This window comes from Dreissena polymorpha, chromosome 4 (genome assembly GCF_020536995.1).
Source record: "Dreissena polymorpha isolate Duluth1 chromosome 4, UMN_Dpol_1.0, whole genome shotgun sequence".
Classification (NCBI taxonomy): domain Eukaryota; kingdom Metazoa; phylum Mollusca; class Bivalvia; order Myida; family Dreissenidae; genus Dreissena; species Dreissena polymorpha.
The window spans coordinates 119,278,506-119,301,692 of NC_068358.1; the positions used below are offsets into that span (position 1 = coordinate 119,278,506).

General features: G+C 37.5%; 1 protein-coding gene across 3 annotated transcripts in view; it reads right to left on the minus strand.

The window, feature by feature from the left end:
• The window catches only part of LOC127877338 (cytosolic carboxypeptidase 1-like), a 50,347-nt gene continuing 27,160 nt past the window's right edge, over window positions 1–23,187 (minus strand). For 2 of the 3 annotated variants that reach the window (XM_052423074.1, XM_052423075.1), the window contains exons 13-24: window positions 21,369–21,515; window positions 20,397–20,487; window positions 19,501–19,657; window positions 15,449–15,681; window positions 13,706–13,859; window positions 12,190–12,261; window positions 11,335–11,443; window positions 9,585–9,714; window positions 9,064–9,201; window positions 6,882–7,061; window positions 5,472–5,635; window positions 1–4,974 (exon numbers count right to left, since the gene is read on the minus strand). In XM_052423074.1, coding sequence (XP_052279034.1) covers window positions 4,818–4,974; window positions 5,472–5,635; window positions 6,882–7,061; window positions 9,064–9,201; window positions 9,585–9,714; window positions 11,335–11,443; window positions 12,190–12,261; window positions 13,706–13,859; window positions 15,449–15,681; window positions 19,501–19,657; window positions 20,397–20,487; window positions 21,369–21,515 — 1,732 coding nt within the window. In that variant the 3' untranslated portion in view covers window positions 1–4,817. The remainder of the gene's footprint in view (window positions 4,975–5,471; window positions 5,636–6,881; window positions 7,062–9,063; window positions 9,202–9,584; window positions 9,715–11,334; window positions 11,444–12,189; window positions 12,262–13,705; window positions 13,860–15,448; window positions 15,682–19,500; window positions 19,658–20,396; window positions 20,488–21,368; window positions 21,516–23,187) is intronic. The other variant, XR_008048365.1, reaches the window with a different exon arrangement.

Below are 23,187 nucleotides of genomic sequence, written 5' to 3' on the forward strand. Positions count from 1 at the left end.
TAAGCATTTATAAGCTTTTATTTTGTTAAACACATGCACAAGATAAAACCCAGCTTATTATGCATAAGGCTATAAACCAAATAAGGAACTAATTAAACAAGTCATTTGCTATACTAAATAACAAACATGCATATTGTGTTATCATGTACATGTAACAAACACACAATATGAGTTATTCAGGAAAACTCAGAAGACCAGAAATTCCAGAGTTTAAGGTAAGATATTGAGAAATAATTATAAAATACTATATTAAATTGTGTATTTTGTACATAAACCAATGCGTCTGATACAACAGCAATTGCAATCAAACTGTTTGTAATCAAAATGGTACTAAAATAGTTCTAGTTGAATTTCTGTTGCTTTTTGATGGTTGTGATAAAGATGCAACTTTTATATCACAGAAGAAGAATTTAAAGGACGGATCAAGAAAGTAAAGTAACAAGCAACATATCACAGACCATTTGAAGACTATCACAAACCTGTTAAATCACAGCCTAAAGCTGTGACGAAAATGTACGTTGGTAGGTCTTTTGAACACTAGTATCAACCCATAAAATTTAGCTGGTATAAGTTTATTATTAGCTTGGCTGTTTTCGGAGAAAACCCGAGGTATCGTCATAGCCAGCTGGTTGTCCGCCAGCCTCATGCTAAAACCTTAACATTGGCTCTAAAATCAAAGTGCTTTCACCTACAACTTGAAACTTCATAAAATTATGTACCCGGGCATTGATGAGTTATACATGCCACACCCATTTTTGGGTCACTAGGTCAAAGGTCAAGGTCACTGTGACCTCTAATATTCTTTCGACAAGCTTCCATTTATTCAAAACTGCACCCATAGCCGAGCGTTGGTACCCGTTATGCGATGCTTTGACGCTCTTGATGCGGACGGCGGACAGCAGACAGCGCACAGCAGACGACTAGCTGGCTATGACAATACCTCGTGTTTTCTCCGAAAACAGCTGAGCTAAAAAAGACGAAATATTTATCAGGAGATTATCAAGACCTTGAATTGTCCAACACTGAAAGTGTGGTATTGTTGTTAATCGGTAAACTTGACAATTAGGGCGAAAACAATTTCTCATAGCTCTTAAAAACAACTCAAAATAAGCCTACTTTCAGCGAAAATTTTTCACCTAAGTCATCCTCGTGGCCTACTCTTGCCCACTATAGGCAGACTATGCAACAATGAAAAAGAAAAAGATATACATAAAATATGCGTAACCTATACAAAACTAACATTTTTATTTTTTACTGAGACTACTTTGTGAGGGTGTATTTTTGACGACGTCATAATATCACTTATCTAAGTCTCTTAGAAGAATCTGAATTGCAATTACTGACAATGTCAATACCAATGTTCATCACTCAAAACATTCCGAATGCATGACACATTGGTTAACATAACATGCATTGTGGAATTATGGCAGTAAATTAAACTTATAAAAACAAAATCTAAGAAATCAACACATAAGAACACTACATATTGGTGTAAAATGAAAACACATTATGTTCCAATTATGCACACATTTTCGTATTTTTTTTATGATGATGCCAACTTGCAAAATTTGTTAAATGCTAGCTTTGAAAAAAAAATGAAACTGAAAACTTGATTACACCAATGTTTCTTAATTTGTACAAAGGTAAATTTGATCTTTTAAAGCAACTCGTTAGAACAATACTGTGGCTTTGCTGACCAAAAACATATAATGAGAATATGTTCTTATTAAGAACTACAGATACCATTACAATCAGAACTTACAGCACATACAATTTAAGTAAATTCTAAATCAAGTCATACATAAAGTTCCACATGATGTGTAGAAGCGATAGCCAATAAAGGAAACATGTTAGATACAAAATGAATGTAAACTAGTTGACAGCGAGTTATTTGAAATGCATCAAGCTGTATCAAAGGAACATATTAATGTTCTCATATTCAAAATTAACAAAACACAGTGTGATTGAACAAGTTGCTTGTTTAAATGAGTCGTGTTCCGAGAAAACTGGGCATAATGCATGTGCGTAAAGTGTCGTCCCAGATTAGCCTGTGCGGACTGCAGGGACGACACTTTCCGCTTTTATGACATTTTTCATTTAAATAAAGTCTTCTTGGCAAAAATCCAATTTAGGCAGAAAGTGTCGTCCCTGATCAGCCTGTCCAGACTGCACAGGCTAATCTGGGACGACACTTTACGCACATGCATTATGCCCAGTTTTCTAAGAACACAGCTCAAATGGTTGCTGAATACATTAAGAAATAATTCCATGACTACAAACTTAACAAAACAATACACATGAGCAGTTTGTTGTAACAATAACACTTAACTGATTAAACACATTTGTGACAAAACAATTCAATTGTATTTTATACAAGAAACTTTAGAATAAAATATACTTGCATAGAATCTGGTATACCTAGAGCTTTGTCAGAGACGTGACGAATACCCCCACATGCCGCAAGGACACAGATTATTTTGCATGTTGTCTTCACAAAAAATAGCGGACACCATGCTCAATGTTTAAAACGCACTAAGTGACCTCGTGACCTAGTTTTTGACCTGGAGTGACCCATATTCAAACTTGACCTAGACATCATCTAGATACAACTTCTGACCATGTTTGGTGAAGCTCGGATGAAAACTACCTGAATTAGAGAGCGGACACCATGCTCAATGTTTAAAACGCATTAAGTGACCCCGTGACCTAGTTTTTGACCCGGCATGATCCATATTCGAACTCGACCTAGACATCATCTAGATACAACATCTGACCAAGTTTGGTGAAGGTCGGATGAAAACAACTTGAATTAGAGAGCGGACACTTAATACGGACCGACAGACAGACCGACAGACAAGCTCACACCTATATAGCCCCCTAAACTTCGTTTGTGGGGGTATAATAAGGAATAAAGCCAGGTAACCCAAATATGCACATATTTTCAACAACATAAGTTATTAACAAGTGAAAGATCAATGTTAAACCCTTCCACAAAATATTACAAAACTGCCAGATTAAGTTAATTGCCATGTGCTTTGCATAAAAATGAAAACAAGTTCAACGCATCATATTGCTAAAGTGCAAAGTTTTTATTGCCAAGTACTGCAAACCTGTTCTGAACTGATTGAAGAGAAACTCCAATCTACATTGGTCTTTTTTAAAGTATATACTATAGAAACTCACTCTTTATCAATTGTCTGTAGACATTTAATTTAAATGGTAACTTAAATAATTATGCTGTTTTAAATAAATGCCATGAAAAGTTAAACATACAAAGATCTAATGCTGGATTGAGGTTTTGACTATGACAAATAAACTGGTTATAAGAGTAACATATATAAATGAATTGATATATAAATATGTATAACAACAAATGTCACCAACTTGCATAGAATATTTTGATGAAGACATGTAAAGCATACTAGCTATTTAAAGAAATCCACAAAAGCACTCTAAGAGGAAAACACATCACTTTTTAAAGCTGACACCATTTATTAAAGATTTTTATATATGTATATATTTTCAACTACAATGTACAATTCACCATCACATTTATATTCTTTGGCAGAAGTTCTTTTTAAACAGAAGATCAAAAGTGTCATAGTTTGCTCAACACAGATCATCTTATTAGGAATTTGAAAATAATATGATATGGTGCTAAATTGTGTATACCCCGTAAGCTAAAACCGTTACAATAAAACCAGTTAAAAAAACTGTCTCTACCTCAGGTGGTTAGTTTTTCAGTAGAGTAAAACCATGTTTGAACTTGACTGAAATATCATTTGGACAAATGCTTTTGACCAATATTTTGTTCGAGCAAGGAAGGTACTTCTAGAGTTTGTTTGTTCAAGTGTTTTCTTTAGTTTGACCTATATTTTGCCCCTCGGAGACCAAGTTCAAATGAGATATCATTGGTATAAAAATGGTCTGTTCAATATTAAGTAATATTGGGTAATATTCTAGTGGGACTTATAGTGTTAACAAACTTATTTTTGATAACACATGACATAGGGCGAAAAAAAACATGGTCAACACTAACAATGATAATCATGTGCTCAGGTGAGCTAAACAGTGCTACAAAGTATATAAATATTTAATAAATGAATAATTTTAATGCGTCCATTAATGAAAAAATATGTTTTTCTTTTTTTTAACGAATACCACTGACAACAACAGAAATAATTAGATAATGTTGCAGGAGCTGAAATAAATCATAGTAAAAATGGATTCAAACAATTAAATTATGAAACAAAAAGGAAACATCAAATAATTGTGAATATGCTTCAAACTTAAGCTGAAACCAGTATGAAATGAGTAGTATTTTGAAATGTGTTTGTCAATGCATTTCTATGGCAGCACTTTTACAAGAGGAGACACAATGCGGATTGATCCCTTCTTTGCCTAACTGACTCACTGGGTGGGTTTGCCTCCATGGTCACAATGCCCTCTATTCCCATGATAACCCTTGCAAAAGGCCAACGTCTAACACCATTACTGCTATTCTCCGGAGGTGACAAAGACAAGAAAGTCAACTCAGTGTCATTTTCAACTGTTTTACCCCTTCCAGTGGGCTCATTTGTATGATCCATGCATTTGTTCAGATCATTAATGTCTTTACACTGGGTAGTATCTAACACATTTAAGGATTGACCATCAAAACCTTCTGCAAAACTCGTATCAATTTCCGACAAATTATCAGCACCATACAACTGCATCAAAGACTTAGCATAGCCATCGGACTGCAAGTCATCTGAGCTGCTGTTTTTTACATCATCTATGCCAGTTGACACGGGTGCCTTTGCCCCTCCATCGGCCTGTCAGAAGTCTTCTGCGTCATTGTCATTTTCGTCATTGTCGGGAGAGTCCGCGTAGGAGGAACTGTCGTCCTCAGCATCCACAAGCAGGTCTGGGTAGCCTTTCCCTGCCCGGGCTCTGTTTAGGTCACCCCTCTGCATGTCACAACCATCGTCCTCTCTGAATACATAAAACACCAGATATAAGTAGTATTATCTGTATGAATAGATATTGTTATTTGAATCGGACAACTCTACATGTGTTTTGTACATGTATGTTTAGTGAAATCTTCTTTCTTGGTCGCAAGCTTTTCATTACAATAAACTTGCATCTAACTTATATGGATAGTAGTAACATTATAAACAATATGTTTTTTGCATACACCACAAAAATGTACGAAATTTTAAATGGCAAAATAATGCAAACAATTGCAAGATATATATAATATTACCAAAAACCACCTATTCATTAATTACAGTTAAGGGAGAAGTTACTTTCACCTTAAATTCAACCCTAAGGTCGACCTCTGGTTGTACGTTTAAAACAGTATCAGTACTTCAATTAACAATTTTCTGTCTACATAATGACATATTTTTTGCAGTGAGTATACAAGTCACATGAACCTAACATGTACATATAGTCAGCTGTAGATAAAATGATATGAACCCAGTACGAACATATAGTCGGTCGCAGTGCCGTACGCGCCAAGCTGTTCAAGACTGGTCTCGCAGGGCAGGGTGTAGCTGGTCTCGTAGGATGTTCGACCCCGGCCCAGTCTCAGTAGCCCCTCACAGAACTGGTGTCCCATCTCCTCCAGCATGTGCGTCGTGATCTGCTGGTCCTGAAAGGCAACAAAATGATATTAATATATTTTTACTCAGTGCAATAATGCATATGAAATATAAAGAAAATTGGTTGGGTGAGCTCATATATCAATTTTTGATTCACTTGATAGTAAGGTCCTGAAAGTTATAAGCAACATATGATAATTTTTGCTTTTGAAGATCATTATCTAATAATAGTTGACAGCCAAGATGTTATTTTACTACTTTTTTGTGAAGGAAATTAATTCTATGATGACACCTTAATATATTGTTACTGTAATACATTTTTATCTTAATTCATAATTCTTTACCAATATTTGGAATTAAATGGATGGTTGACATATCTATTAAAGTTGAATCTTACACAAGGGCTGAATTTTGTGTAAAAAAACACAAACAACAAGAGCTGTTACCATAGGTTGACATATGCCCTCTATAAACGCTTTGATAGAAGTTATGAGCATTTTTCGAAACCTAAACGCAGATTTCAAAGCCTAAACGCGGACCCTAAGTTCAAGGTCACAGGGATCAAAATTTTTGTGCCTATGGAAAGGCCTTGTCAATATACACATGCATACAAAATATGTAGGTTATATCTCAAGGGATATAGAAGTTATGAGCATTTTTCGAAACCTAAACGCAGAGTTTGAAACCTAAACGCGGTCACTAAGTTAAAGGTCCAGGTCACAGGGGTCAAAATTTGTGTGCCTATGGACATCTTGTCAATATACACATGCATACCAAATATGACGGTTATATCTCAAGGGACCTGGAAGTTATGAGCATTTTTCGAAGCCTAAACGCAGATTTTGAAACCTAAACGCAGACCCTTAGTTCAAGGTCAAGGTCTCAGAGGTCAAAATTTTTATGTCTATGGCAAGGCCCTGTCCATATACACATGCATACTAAATATGAAGGTTATATCTCAAGGGACATAGAAGTTATGAGCATTTTTCGAAACCTAAACGCAGATTTCGAACCCTAAACGCGGACCCTAAGTTCAACGTCAAGGTCACAGGGGTCAAAATTTTGGGGTGTATGGAAAGGCCTTGTCCATATACACATGCATACCAAATATGAAGGCTATATCTCAAGGGACATAGAAGTTATGAGCATTTTTCGAAACCTAAACGCAAAGTGTGTCGGACAGACTGACGGACAGTCTGATCACTATTATGCCCTCTTTCGGGGGCATAAAAATAGCACAAACAGTCATGACTCAATTGAACATGAGTACATGTGATACTTAACAGCAAATTCTACCTTATACTTGCCCTCCCGGTCTATTCCACAGTAGGTGCTCTCCATGGTATAGCTGCGGTTGACCCCAATCTGTCTCCACACCACCACACGAGCTGTCGTTTCCTTGGATTTCTCCACGAGGAAGCTGCAGTTAGCCAGCGAGAACTGCGGGGAAATACTGTCCAGCACTCGCGGCAGCGTCTAGAAGAATGGAAACATAAATATCAGTGTCATCCAACAAACAGTGATGATTTAAAAACACTAAGACCAATCATAATTTACAAATAATTGTTAACCAGAGCACCGCATAACGGGTGCCAAGGCTCGGCTGCGGGTGTAGTTTTGAATACTGTGAAACCATTTATTTTCGTCGGCACAAAATTTCGCCCTTTTCATAAAAATGACTATTTCGTCCGCTCTTAAATTCGTCCATTTCTGGTTTTGAAAAAACAAAACAAAAAACGTCCGATTTGTTTGTAATACATGTAATACGCGGTTGCGAAAACATTGTGCTGGGGAAAGAGAGGTGCAGCACTTGGTAGTCACTTGCAGGAGGTGGGCCTTGTTTGGCATATGCCAATTAGCAAGTCTGTTATTTTAGGTGATAGTAACTGTCCCTTATCATTTTATGTCATTGACACGTTCTTTGTTATGATTAGCGGATAAGTTGGACTGAATAATCGTTAACAAGTGTTTTAAACAACGAAGCCAATTGCCAATTAGTCTTTTTCCATTACTATCACGGTCAAACTGATTACAATCTTACCTTTATCGGCGCCAATTAGAGAAGGTGCGAACATTATGGGTTATAATTAGCGTAAGCAAATTATTTTGGTCATATTTCATTAAAGTTTCAAGCGTTTTGCATCGTAAATATTTGAAACCAAACAACCAAACACAAATCAAAATGTTCTTTATTAATTTGTAACAAAGCGCATAATATATTTCACACATCGTCATTTTTTAATTGCGTTTAATAGTATTGTCTTTAATCCGGATTCGCCGCGTGTAGGCTGTATAATCTGCAACACCCCTGAAAAACACAATACACACAATGGGTAATAAAGTTGTTAACAATTAGCGCTAATCAACACTATTATACCTAAACGAAGTCGACGCATTCGATACAGCCTTATTGCATTCGCGTTTTACAGGAAATGTCAGTTGTCAGTACACTGTATAATGAACACCCCTTTGTGTCAAAACCGGATTTAACTTGAGTGTGAATAGTCGACTGTTTCATGTTCTTTGTATCACTACCATCTGTGTATCTGTTTTATAAGTATACCAGTCAACAAACAAGTTGCGCCCTTACGCATATGGGTATTCGGACGTTCAAAAAATTGACCTACGGTTTAGCGTTCACGCCGTCGAACGCATTAAAGCAATATAACTCGTTTTTTTTCACTATTTCTTTATATGCAAAAAATACTAGTGGCTTATAACTTACCTTGCAATCTTTTTTTCTCGCATTTTGCGAGTGTGCAAGTGTTAATTTCGAGCCGTGTGTATATGCGTGGATTACGCTGGATTTAAATGCCTCATGCCTACGGTAATTCAGTCTTATTTGTTTCAAATATGGGACATGATTGTTCGTTAGGATCTTGAATTCGTCCATCGGTCGAAGGACGAAAAACGCGAAAAATAATGTCGGACGAATAATAATGGTTTTACAGTAAATGAAACATTGTCAGATAATTTTTTTTTTAAGGTCACAGCAACCTTGACCTTTAACCTAGTGACTCAAAAATGGGTGTGGCGTGTAGAACTCATCAAGGTGCATCTACATATGAAGTTTTAAAGTTGTAGGTGGAAGCACTTTGATTTTAGAACCAATGTTAAGGTTTAAGCATGGCGAACGGCAGACACTGGACGGCAGACCCCGGATGACGAGCTGGCTATGACAATACCTCGGGTTTTCTCCGAAAACAGCCAAGCTAAAAATTACATGATTAGTGATTAATGACAACAGGTGTGTGATTATATTTAAGAATCAGTGCATTTGAATTCTCATTAGTAACCACATAATAAATAAGAGTCTAATAACTTCATTACATTGAAATAATGAATTAATTTAACATTTGTTGTATCCAACAGTGTTGCCAATCTGTAAACTGAATTATTTACAAAACTAGCAAAAATTAGTTCCAAAACATTACTGTTTGACTCTTCAACACCAATATAATGTATCATAAACACCTACTCGGAAACCATTGTCCTCAAGTTTGTTTCCAGTGACACCCGGGTTGTTGGTATCGTTGACAACCCACGACATTGACGCACTACAGCCATAGATGAAAATGTTCTTGCGTCTGGAGTGGCCGTGATAGTCACAGTACACCTACACCAAATCAGGAAAACAGCTGCATAAAAACTGTGACTTATACCCTCTACACCATTTTGTCCAAGTTGCTCAAGGGCAGCTATTCTAAGGAATTAGTGGATCATTGAGCATGCAAAATGTCCTGCACAATAACACATCATAGAGATTTGAACTTGGCCTCATTATTGTCAAGATTAACATTTGCCCTTACTTGCTTCAAGATTTGAGGAAAAATGTGTTCCCATTTAATTTTAAAAATTAATATCTAAACACTTCCAATTATGGTATTAATATTTGAACTAGTCTAAATCATTCAATATAATTCTCCTATGTATCATCAGATCACTGTTTCACTGACATACTGATCTTGCAACAAAATGAGACTTTGCAGACCTACTCACCAATGGAATCTTGTTGATCATCTGCATGTACTGCAAGAGGCCCTTGCAGTGGTAGATGGTGGGGTGTATCCTGGGGCAGGGGTTGTCCCAGCGACGATTTAGGTCTTCTGCTGCCAGGGAACACCGGTGACTAAAAATAACAGTGTTGTGTAACCTAGGTGGAAAAGATTGCCAAGATACCCCATATAGCAGGGCACTATTACAAAACCAGAGACATTTTCATAATAACATCACCAGGATATAAATGGGACCCAAAAGTCTGTGCTTGACACTTAGATTTTCTGGAGAAAATAAAAGATGTGTTTGTCAGAAACACAATGCCCCCTACTGCCCCCCTTTGAAGCCATATATTTGACCTTTGACCTTGACATTTCACCACTTCAAAGTGTGCAGATCCATGAGATACACATGCATGCAAAATATCAAGTTGTTATCTTCAATATTGCAAAAGTTATGGGCAATGTTAATGTTTTCGGATGGACGGACGGACTGACGGACAGTTCAACTGCTATAAGCCACCCTATCGCAGGCATAAAAACCCACTCCTATCTACTATACAAGATCTTCTTCATAAACAAAATTTCCCAACTGTCGTCAAAAAACCTAAATTAAAAAATTTGATAAGATAGTTGTGTTGAAGATTGCTAAGTGCGAAAACCAATGAATAGATGTTTTCAAAGATTTAGTTTAGTTTAAACCTATTTATTTAAGCTCGATTGCATCGAAAGCCTAAGGCTTATATAAACGCTCTCGAGTCCGTTTCCTGGGCCTAGAACCAGTACTTGGTGTCTTTGGGGGAGATCTAAAGAACGCTCCCACGGTGGGGATCGAACCCGTGACCTCCTGGTCGCTAGGCGGACACCATATCCATTACACCACGGCGACCTTAAAGATTTGCATCAGTATTCATTAATTTTAAGTATGGACCATTCTTTTTATGTATTTCTTTCAAGAGCAATAAATAATATTTCTAATAATTGTTGTTTAAATTGCAACAAAGCTCAAGAAGAAGCGTACAAACAACTTAAGGTAAACTCGATTGTTAAATATTTAATCCAATGAGAAAAAGACAGCCCTCACACAAAAAACAATTCACTGGCCCAATAATTCTTCAAGTTGTGTTAGCCAAAACCCTCTATGTAACGCTGTATGCTTGAACAATTTGTAATTCTTTTATGTTTCAATAAAAGTATTCAAAAACTAAGTTTCAGTTGTGTGAATATTTGATGCTCAGAACTGCATTTTTTTTTAAATTTTCATTAACCTCTATGTTATATTCAGTAGGACTACTATAAAGAACTGTAAAACCATAGCATATTACATGATTTTAAAGAGGTCACGTAATGTTTTTTTTTAAGGTAGTAACAGACTAATGGAATCAACTTTAATCTTAACATATCAGTTTGTCTTGCTAAATTGACTGTTATGTCAACGATGGAAACTTCAAAATCGGACCTAAATAATATATCATATATTTTGTAAATTAACAAAATACTAAAATGAAATATTTAATCATTTGTCATAAACTCCAACTTATTTATACAATGGACCCCCAAAGGAAAATTGTCAAAATATTAAAATTTAATATAATTTAAATGTAACATTTAAATAGAAATCACTTGAATATTATAATATTTATCTAGGTAAGGTTTATATGCAACTTTATGCACTTCTTCAGTCTTGAATAACTTATATTTTTACAATACAAAATCACACTGACACACATTAGCTAGTAACTAGCCACACTCACTTTCCATTGATCACTCCATCAGGGTTCAACATGGGCACAATCTTAAAGATATACATGTCACGCAACTTGGCTGCCAAAGGGCGCTTGCTCAGCAGGAAATCTATAGTGCCTGAAATAAAAACAAAGGCATAGTCAGTTTAAAGTGGACTTGACACAAAAGGCAGTCTTTTTATAGCATGTATGCTAATTCCTATCGAGTACATAGAGTTGACAAGAAAGGCATTTTGAGCTTATAGCAGATATGCTAATACTTAGTAAGTACATGTAGCAATGAGGAACTGTAGTAATAAGCAACTTCAACTACTGTATAATAATAATAATGCACATCATGCCATGGCTTCATTTAACCAATTAGAAATCATTTTACAATTATCATGATACTGCAAACATTAATTTTAAGTCCACCCATAATCAAGCCTCTTGTGGACAAGGACTATAAACCTCTTAACAACAGCATCAAATGTACACTTCACATCAACAAATCAATAGACAAAGATGCATGGATGCACAGATGGGTCTGAAGCTACACTGGCCCTATATGGCATATTACCCATTTGGGCTGTGCTCTGTGGAAACGGGGTTTAATGCATGTGCGTAAAGTGTCGTCCCAGATTAGCTTGAGCAGTCCGCACAGGCTAATCAGGGACGACACTTTCCACTTTAGGATATTTTTCCTTTCAAGAAAGTCTCTTCTTAGCAAAAATCAAGTTTAGGCAGAAAGTGTCGTCCCTGATTAGTCTGTGTGGACTGCACAGGCTAATCTGGAACAATACTTTATGCACCTGCATTAAACCCACTTTTCGCACAGCATGGCTCATTTTTGAAGAACATGGCTGACATCTCTTTCAGGCCTACCTTTCATCACCCAACTTGCATTAGTTTCACCAGGATGGACCCGTCCTGACAGGAAGATGTATGGTCGACTTCCTAAAATAGGATCGACATGATTATACTTGTTTATTCTTGTTTGTTTTCTTTTCTTTAATCAGGGGAGTGATAAAAGAACCACCACAAGGAAGAACAAGATGTGTTTGTGAAACACAATTTCCCCTTATATGACGTTTGACCTTGTAGGATGACCTTGACCTTGACCCTTCACCACTCAAAATGTGCAGCTCCTTGAGATACACACGCATTTCAAATATAAAATTGCTAGCTTCAGTATTGCAGAAGTGACATTACATGCGCAATTTTGACCCATATATTTGACCTTGAAGGATGACCTTGACCTTTCACCACTCAAAATGTGCAGCTCCATGAGATACACATGCATGCCAAATATCAAGTTGCTATCTTCAATATTGCAAAAGTTTTCATAAAATAAGCGATTTGGGCCACATATATTTGACCTCTGACCTTGAAGGATGACCTTGACCTTTCACCACTCAAAATGTGCAGCCCCATGAGATACACATGCATGCCAAATATCAAGTTGCTATCTTCAATATTGCAAAAGTATTCATAAAATAAGCGATTTGGGCCACATATATTTGACCTCTGACCTTGAAGGATGACCTTGCCCTTTCACCACTCAAAATGTGCAGCTCCATGAGATACATATGCATGCCAAATATCAAGTTGCTATCTTCAAAATTGCAAAAGTATTCATAAAATGAGCGATTTTGGCCACATATATTTGACCTCTGACCTTGAAGGATGAACTTGATCTTGACCTTTCACCACTCAAAATGTGCAGCTTCATGAGATACACATGCATGCCAAATATGAAGTTGCTATCTTCAATATAGCAAAAGCTATTGCAAAATGTTAAAGTTGGCGCAAACCAACCAACCAATAGACCAACCAACAGACAGGGCAAAAACAATATGTCCCCCACTACTATAGTGGGGGACATAAAAATGCCTCACCCCCTTTCACAGTTAAACCAAACTCTCCATTTTCATATAGATCCTGCAAAGTTTATTACCAATTATTTTCCACTGAAAGGGAGAACATCAGCTGAAAGAAGGAGAAATCACAACCCTGACTAAGTCTAAAGACATAAATCAATAATGAAAAAAACCCACATATTTAATTAAAAACAAAACTAATTAAAACTTTCCTAATATGGACATTGGTTTTGACAACGTTCTCAATTTCATTTGCACAGGCATCTGCTAAATAAAAAAATCACAAAGATGTTCCCATTACACATGTATTGATACACTTAAATTGCCCAGAGTCAGGGACAGTTTGTGGCATAGTATTTATAAATTGCCTGATTAATGATGATACAGTGCATACAAACTGTATTATGCCAATATTTAACCTCTTTTGACATAAGAATAAACAGACAGAAATGAATTGCCAAATGGCCCCCACTTCATGACAGGGTGGGTGGGGAAATGCATACAAATAATTAATTTCTTACTGAACTCGTCGACACCGTCCCTGGAGTCAGTCTTAGGTTGGGCAGTGATTGTGAGGACAGGCACAGGGTTGCCTCCCAGAGTCTCACACAATACTTGGCGACGGAAGAACACTGTGTCACGGTCCACAGTCTGGTCCCACAGGGTCAGGTGCGTCTGAACAAGAGAAAACACAATCATTTTGACCAAGTTTAAGTTTTTAACTAGAGCTTTGTCACAGACGTGACGAATACCCCCACATGCCGCATTGACACATAATATTTTGCATGTCGTCTTCACAAAAAACAGCTGACACCATGCTCAATTTTAAATACGCACTAAGTGACCCCTTGACCTAGTTTTCGACCCAGAAAGGCCCATGTTCTAACTTGGGCTTAAGATCATCTCCATAAAACTTCTGACCAAGTTTGGTGAAGATCAGATGTAAACTACTTAAATTAGAGAGCGGACACCATGCTGAATGTTAAAAAACGCACTAAGTGACCCCGTGACCTAGTTTTAGGCCCGGAATGGCCCATGTTCAAACTTGTCCTAGAGATTATTTAGATAAAACTTGTGACCAAGTTTGGTGAGGATTGGATGAAAACTACTTGAATTAGAGAGCGGACAACATGGTGAGGTTTAAAACGCACTAAGATACCCCATGACCTAGTTTTTGACCCGGCATGACGCATATTCAAACTTGACCTAGACATCATCTAGATACAACTTCAGACCAAGTTTGGTGAAGATTGGATGAAAACTACTTGAATTAGAGAGCAGACAACATTGTGATGTTTAAAACGCACCAAGTGACCCCGTGACCTGGTTTTTGACCGGGCATGACCCATATTCAAACTTGCCCTAGACATTATCAAGATACAACTTCTGACCAATTTTGGTGAAGATTGGATAAAAACTACTTGAAATAGAGAGCGGACAACATGGTGAGGTTTAAAACACACTAATTGACCCCGTGACCTAGTTTTTGATCCGGCATGGCCCATGTTCCAACTTGACCTACACATCATCTAGTTACAACTTCTGACCAAGTTTGGTGATGATCGGATTTAAACTACTTGAATAAGAGAGAGGACACCATGCTGAATGTTAAAAAACGCACTAAGTGACCCCGTGACCTAGTTTTTGACCCGGCATGGCCCATGTTCGCACTTGGCCTTAAGATCATCTAGATACAACTTCTGACCAAGTTTGGTGAAGATCACATGAAAGCTACTTGAATTAGAGAGCGGACAACATGCTGAATGTTTAAAACGCACTAAGTGACCCCGTGACCTAGTTTTTGACCCGGCAAGGCCCATGTTTAAACTTGGCCTAGACATTGTGTAGATACAACTTCTGACCAAGTTTGGTGAAGATCGGATGAAAACTTCTTGAATTAGAGAGCGGACAACATGCTGAATGTTTAAAACTCACTAAGTGACCCGTGACCTAGTTTTTGACACGGCAAGGCCCATGTTTGAACTTGGCCTAGACATCATGCAGATACAACCTCTGACCAAGTTTGGTGAAGATCGGATGAAAACTACTTTAATTAGAGAGCAGACACTTAATACAGACCGACAGACAGACCTACTGACCGACCGACAAGTTCACTCCTATATACCCCCCTAAACTTTGTTTGTTGGGGTATAATGAATATAAAGTAAATTTCCAATATATCTCTGTATAAAAGCACAAAAAGAATTACAGATTATGGACTCTTCACTTTAAAACCATGAATAGCAGAGAAACATTTTATATACCTGTAATGTTGAGTATGTGTACGGATAATGGTAGGCCATGTAGCAAACATCCCGTGTATGCTTGAAGGTCACGCTGAATGTGGTTGTGTAGTACGTCTTGCCCTTCACCCCGCCCGTCACCTGGGCGCTGCGCGTGAAGTGGTTTCTATAGTAACAGATGTCTGTGCCCGTCCGGACCCAGTATGGACGCCCTTGCATGGCCTCCATCACTGAGAACAGGATGGGCTGCATGCCTGGAGAGCAGGGAGGAAAAAAGGGCTATGTGTGTTCATTTTGGGTATTTTGTGTTTCAAGGGACCTGTTTACAGTTTGGTTAAATATTTTGTTTCAAAATAATGGTCAGAGATTTTAACAAGACCTGTCTTTGTGAAACAAGTACGCTTTGAAGCTGCACCACAGCTATTTGAAAGAAAATTGTTGAATCAAAGGCCCATAACTTCCCCAAAAATCAATGGACCGAAACTAAACTAACACTTCATCTGTAACTGATGTAGGTAGACTCACACACCAAAAATCAGGTGAAAATCTGAAAGCGTTGTGTAAAATACCTCCAAACAAGATGCGTTTGTGAAACACAATGTCCCCCTATATGATGTTTGACCTTGTAGGATGACCTTGACCCTTCACCACTCAAAATGTGCAGCTCCATGAGATACACATGCATTTCAAATATAAAATTGCTAGCTTCAATATTGCAGAAGTGACATTACATGAGCAATTTTGACCCATATATTTGACCTTGAAGTATGACCTTGACCTTGACCTTTTACCACTCAAAATGTGCAGCTCCATGAGATACACATGCATGCCAAATATCAAGTTGCTATCTTCAATATTGCAAAAGTATTCATAAAATAAGCGATTTGGGCCACATATATTTGACCTCTGACCTTGAAGAATGACCTTGACCTTTCACCACTCAAAATGTGCAGCTCCATGAGATACACATGCATGCCAAATATCAAGTTGCTATCTTCAATATTGCAAAAGTACTCATAAAATGAGCGATTTTGGCCACATATATTTGACCTCTGACCTTGAAGGATGACCTTGACCTTCACCTTTCACCACTCAAAATGTGCAGCTCCATGAGATACACATGCATGCCAAATATCAAGTTGCTATCTTGAATATTGAAATACTGCAAAAGTGTACATTAAATTAGCGATTTTGACCCATATATTTGACCTTTGACCTTGAAGGATGACCTTGACCTTGAGCTTTCACCACTCAAAATGTGCAGCTCCATGAGATACATATGCATGCCAAATATCAAGTTGCTATCTTCAATATTGCAAAAGTTTTTGCAAATGTTAAAGTTGGCGCAAACAGACAGACAGACAGACAGACAAGACAGACAGACCAACCAACCAACAGACAGGGCAAAAGCAATATGTCCCCCACTACTATAGTGGGGGACATAAAAACAATTATTTTAGTGACAATTCCAAATCCCATAACTCTGTCAGAAATCAATGGACCAGACAGTAACTCACTTCATCTGTAAGTCATGTAGGTAGACTCACACACCAAAATCGGCTTTATATCTGATTTATTATTTGAAAATCTATATTATCTTTTGGTGACAAAATCTATATTTTGCCTGAAACAAAAGCTCCTAATACAAATATATTATCAGTTTGAAAAACAAGAGGGCCAAGATGGCCCTAGTTCGCTCACCTGAGAGGAGTTGGTTCATTTAATCTTTACCAAACGTCAAACTTGACCTAGATATTGTCCAGACAAACATCTTGGTCAAGTTTCATCATTATTGAACCAAAACTCTGGCGTATGGAGTGTTTTTGTTTTTGTAAGATTTTACCTGGTGACCTATATTTTGAGTTGATCCCCCTTACCAAACATCAAACTTTGCTAACAAAAATAAATATTTTGACCAAGATTCATAAAATCTGAAACAAAATTGTGACCTCTAGAGTGTTTACAAGGATTTTGTATAATATAATGAAAATTTGGACAATCTAAGGGCAATAAATATGGCATTAATTATGTGATTTTGCTCATTATCAAACTTGACTGAGATCTTTCAGCAACTTTCATAAAGAATGATTGAGAAGTGTGAATGCTAGAGTGTTTACAAACCAAATGTGGACGAACGGACAGCGAACAAAGACCAATTCTAAAACCCCACCTAAGCAATCAGGTGAGCTCAAAAGTGTGTGTTCATCAATCTGAGCCATTTTCCAAATTGTATGAGAAATCAATAAAACCAATGTATTGACTAAGTACCCCCCCCCCCCCCGGCGGCCATGTTTTTGTTGATCGGGACCATTTGCGAACTCATCTGAGATATATATAAAACCAATCATTGCACCAAGTTTCATAATGCTTCATGTATTTCAACTGACCAATTTTTAACTTGACTCTCGTATCGAGGAAACAAATGTTCTGACCAAATTTCATGAATATTCGGCCAAAAATATTATTTCTAGAGTGTTCACGTGTTTCGACTATATACATATCGAGAAAAATGCCCAGCCCATTGGCGGCCGTGTTTTTCACCGATCTGGACCATTTTCGAACTCGTCCAAGATATCAATAAAACCAATATTTTGTCCAACTTTCATGATGATTGGGCAAAACTTCTAGTGTGTTTACAAGGTTTCTCTATAGCCAAAGTAGGAAAACTGCCCCTCCCACTGGTGGCCATGTTATTCAACGGACCAGAACCACTTTTGAACTTAACCAACAACTCATTAAGACAAACATTTTGACAAAGTTTCATGAAGATTGGGTATGAAATGTGACTTCTACAGTGTTAACAAGGTTTTTCTTTTTTTTTTACCTAGTGACCTAGTTTTTGACCCGGCATGACCCAGTTTAAAACTTGACCAAGATATCATTGGGACAAAGCTTCTGACCAAGTTTCATGAACATCGGAAAAGAAATGTGCCCTCTAGAGTGTTTACGAACAAATATTAACGGACGGACGAATGACGGACAAATACCGGTCACAAAAGCTCACCTGAGCAATCAGGTGAGCCTAAAAAACAAACAATGAGCCTCGAATAACAATTAAAACATAAATAATACACACAACTACATGTATTAATATGAAAACATTAAAAGTCCAAGGGGATTAACTACTGTAAAACTTAAAAGCAATATTTAGAAGAGTTGTCTCCCTTGTTTCATGACCTTAATTCATGCCTTTTTTACTATATAAATATAAGGTAAACAGGGAAAATGCCCCGCCCACTGGCAGCCATTTTTTCTCACCAATCTGGACCATTTTCGATTTTGTCCGAGATATCAATAAAACCAATGTTTTGACCAACTTTCATGATGATTGGGCAAAAATTGTGACTTCTAGAGTGTTTAAAGGGTTTCTCTACAGCCAAATAAGGTATTTTCACTATATACATATAGAGAAAATGCCCCGCCCAATGGCGGCCATGTTTTCTCACCGATCTGGACCATTTTTGAAATCGTCCGAGATATAAAAAAACCCCAATGTTTTGACCAACTTTCATGATGATTGGGCAAAAATTGTGACTTCTAGAGTGTTTACAAGGTTTCTCTATAGCCAAATAAGGCGGCCATGTTTTTCAACGGACCAGAACCACTTTTGAACTCAACCAACATATTATTAAGACAAACATTTTGAAAAAGTTACATGAAGATTGGGCATAAAATGTGACTTCTAAAGTTTTTTCTATTTTTTTACCTTGTGACCTAGTTTTTAACATGGCACAACCCTGTTTCAAACTCGACTGCGATTTCATTGGGAAAAAGCTTCTGACCACGTTTCATGAAGATCGGACAATAAATGTGGCCTCTAGAGTGTTTATGAACAAATGTGGACGGACTAACGGACGGACGAACGGACAGATGATGGACAAAGACCGGTCACAAAAGCTCACGAGCTAAAAACACAACACTTTTTATAGTGAATTGTTATGAACCAAGAAATCCCATTTTGAATGTTAAAGAAAACATCAAAGAAAGAATGAGCATGAAATTATTTGTAAAGGTCTATCAGACAAAGAACTTAAGCAGTGTTAAGAAATAAGTGTACACAAATGGTATCTCACCAAAGTTGAACTGTGAGTTGAGTTTCTCACAGTTTACAATGTTGAACCTGTAGGGGTATCCAGCAATCATGTTGCTGACCTCGAAGTAGAACCATTGGTGGTGGTGGTTAATGTTGATGTCTGGGTTCAGTATCAAATCATACTCAAACTCTCGAACCTGCCAATAATTGTATGGGTGTACCAGTGCAAGGGTGCGTTTTCTATATGGCATCTACAATTTTTTCAGGATGCAAAATATGCCCCCATGGCCTATGCATATCATGGAAGCAATGCATTTATAAATGTGTCTTGTTCTGAGAAAACTGGGCTTAATACATGTGCGTAGTGTTGTCCCAGATTAGCCTGTGCAGTCCGCACAGGCTAATCAGGGACAACACTTTCCGCTTTAATGGTATTTTTAGTTTCAAGGAAGTTCTTCCTTACCGAAAATCAAGTTAAGGCGGAAAGTGTCGTCCCTGATTAGCCTGTGCGGACTGCACAGGCTAATCTGGGACGACACTTTACGCACATGCATTATGACCAGCTTTCACAGAACAAGACAAAAATGAATAGGGAACTCCACTAAAATGTTGGCCTCAATATCATATCCCAATCATCATACCAACACACATAATACACTTCAATATCATCAATGTTTATCCCTACCACAATATCTTTATGCCACTTTGTCTGAATTATTAGACATTCAACATGGGATGATCCCAAAACTAAGGGACACAATATCAGAAATAGAAATTATAAAGTGTTCCTTCTTAGTATAATTTATTGTACATGTATAACACTGGCACTATAAGTCCATCATGGGTATCAATCATAACTAAGCATAGATGAGTACCACTCCTCATGATAAAGATATTACTGCTAAGAATGTTCAGGGTTTTTAGACTGGTACTCACACAAACAGCTTTCCTCAGGTTTCCACTCTCAAACTGGGAGTTGAAGCGGAGACAGTCTGGGCCTGGCTCATACCTGCCTCCTGGACCAACTCTGCAAAAGTGCATAGACAAACCAATAGTACACAATGACTCTTGGTCTACTAGGTCTGAATAAAAGTTGTTTACCTTTTATACAAATGTTATTTGAGAAACAGATTGTTTTAAAAACAATTATACTATCTATCCACAAATAAAATGCTAGATGCATCTGCATTTGAATGGAACATATAATATGCACTAAACATGTAAAAATAAAATATAGAGAAAACTGCCCCAACCCCTCGCGGCCATGATTTTTCGCCAATCTGGACCATTTTCGAACTCATCCAAGATATCAATGAAACCAATGTTTTGACCATGTTTCATGATAATTGGGCAAAAATTGTGACTTCTAGAGAGTTCACAAGGATTCTCTATAGCCATATAAGGAACACTGCTCGCCCCCTAGCGGCCATGTTTTTCAACGAACTGGAACCATTTTTTAAATAAACCAACAAATCATTAAGACAAACATTTTGACAAATTTACATGAAGATTAGGCATCAAATGTGACTTCTACAGTGTTCACATTTTTTTTTTTGATTGACCTTGTGACCTAGCTTTTGACCCAGCATGACCCAGTTTCGAACTAGACCAAGATATCATTGGGACAAATCTTCTGACCAAGTTTCATGCAGACAATAAATGTGACCACTAGAGTGTTCACAAGGCAAAATGTTGACAACGAACGACGCACAAAAGTTGATCCCAAAAGCTCACACTGAGCACATTGTGCTCAGGTGAGCTAAAAATGCAGAAAGGAGTGTTTGTGATAGACAAAAATGTAAAATGTTCTTATCCAGTGACAGACTGATAAACAAGTAAAACACATCATGCCTCCAGCAGCAAAATGACACTGTTATTACACACATCTAAATGCCAGCATTTGCCCACCTAAATTCATCTCCATTGGATAGATTGTTGTTGTCTGGCAAGAAGTTGATACCAGTCCTGGCCTTGATGCTGTCAAGGTCATACACATCCCGGTCTATCACTAGCTCCGGGTGAATCATCCGGTCTATATCCTCAAACACCTTTGCCCTGAAAAGAAGGGAAAAAAGAATTAAACTGCAATATTTATGAGCCTTGCTCTTCAAAAACGGGCTTAATGTGTGTGCATGAAGTGTTACATGTGCATGAAGTGTTACGTGTGTATGAAGTGTTACGTGTGCATTAAGTCTTACGTGTGCATGAAGTGTTACGTGTGCATGAAGTGTTACGTGTGCATGAAGTGTTACGTGTGCATGAAGTGTTACGTGTGTATGAAGTGTTATGTGTGCATGAAGTGTTACGTGTGCATGAAGTGTTATGTGTGCATGAAGTGTTACATGTGCATGAAGTGTTACGTGTGTATGAAGTGCTTTCAACACAGGCTAGCCGGGACAACTGTCCACACAGGCTATGTGGGACACTTTCCAAGTAAACCTGATTTTCGCTTTTTTACAAATGAGTTTAACTTGAGCAATCTTTTCCCTTTAGATTGCAACAAATTGTACATGCACAACTTTCTATTGTAAGAAATTGTGTAATTTTTCAAAATAAGTATTACCTTTGTCCTTCTTGCCATGTATTACATTTCATATAATATAACTTACTCAGAAATGACAATCACTTATTGAAACTGTTTTTCTTGTTTTGTTGTTTTTTCATACCAATTTCAAAAGTATTTCAGTGAATCGTAAATAATGGGCAGTATGTTAATCAACTTTCCTTTTTCATGGGATATCTTGTTTTATCTGTTGCACAAGTTAATTATGCCACCCGGCAGGGAATCCAAAAGGCAACCCTCAGATTTGCTGTGTTATACTCAACAAACTGGGGTGGCAAGGCCGTATATTAAAACTATAGGCACGAACAAGTCAATGACAACATAATAAGCAGCAGACAGAAGCAAAGAGAAGGGTAAACATAATATTATAGCTTTTGCAATGATAGGCAAATCAGTGCATATAGTAAAGATAATCAAAGTACTGACAGTACTGGTGTGACAATGCTTTTGAAGAGGATGGATATAAAAGCATCAATTTAAGTTTATCTACATGACCAAAATTGTGTATGTGGGTATGAAAAATAAATGTGTACAAAAATTTTGGGTAAGAAAAAATTATGCCCCAAAAATGTGGGTACGGAAAAAATTTGGGTACAAAAAAAGTTGGGTACAATAAAAAATGGGTACGAAAAAAAATGGGTGCAAAAACAATTTGGAGGTACGGGAGGTAGAACACGTGGGGAACTTGACCCATTCAGCGAAACTGGGAGGCGGGTTACATTCTCGATCAAATCTAAAAATAACTACATTTGGGGGTTTCCCAGCGTCACAGCGTTTGAAGTGCCACCTGGCAATTTCGTGCCTGGTTCCTGTCCCAAACCTCTCGATTTTGAAAATGAATGGGAACGAAGCTGCCTTCACCTTTATCAATGAAAATCAGCGAGGTATGCCGATTGAGAAAATTTGGCTAACTCAATTGGACTGGCTGTTTTTTCGAAACCTAAACCCGGACCCTAAGTTCAAGGTCAAGGTCAAAATGTGTGTGTGTATGGAAAGGCCTTGTCCATAAACACATGCATACCAAACATGAATGTTACATCTGAAGCGAACATAGAAGTTATGAACATTATTCGAAACCTAAACACAAAGTGTGACGGACAGACAGACAGACGGTCAGACAGACAGACGGACAGTGCGATCACTATATGCCTTCCTTCGGGGGCA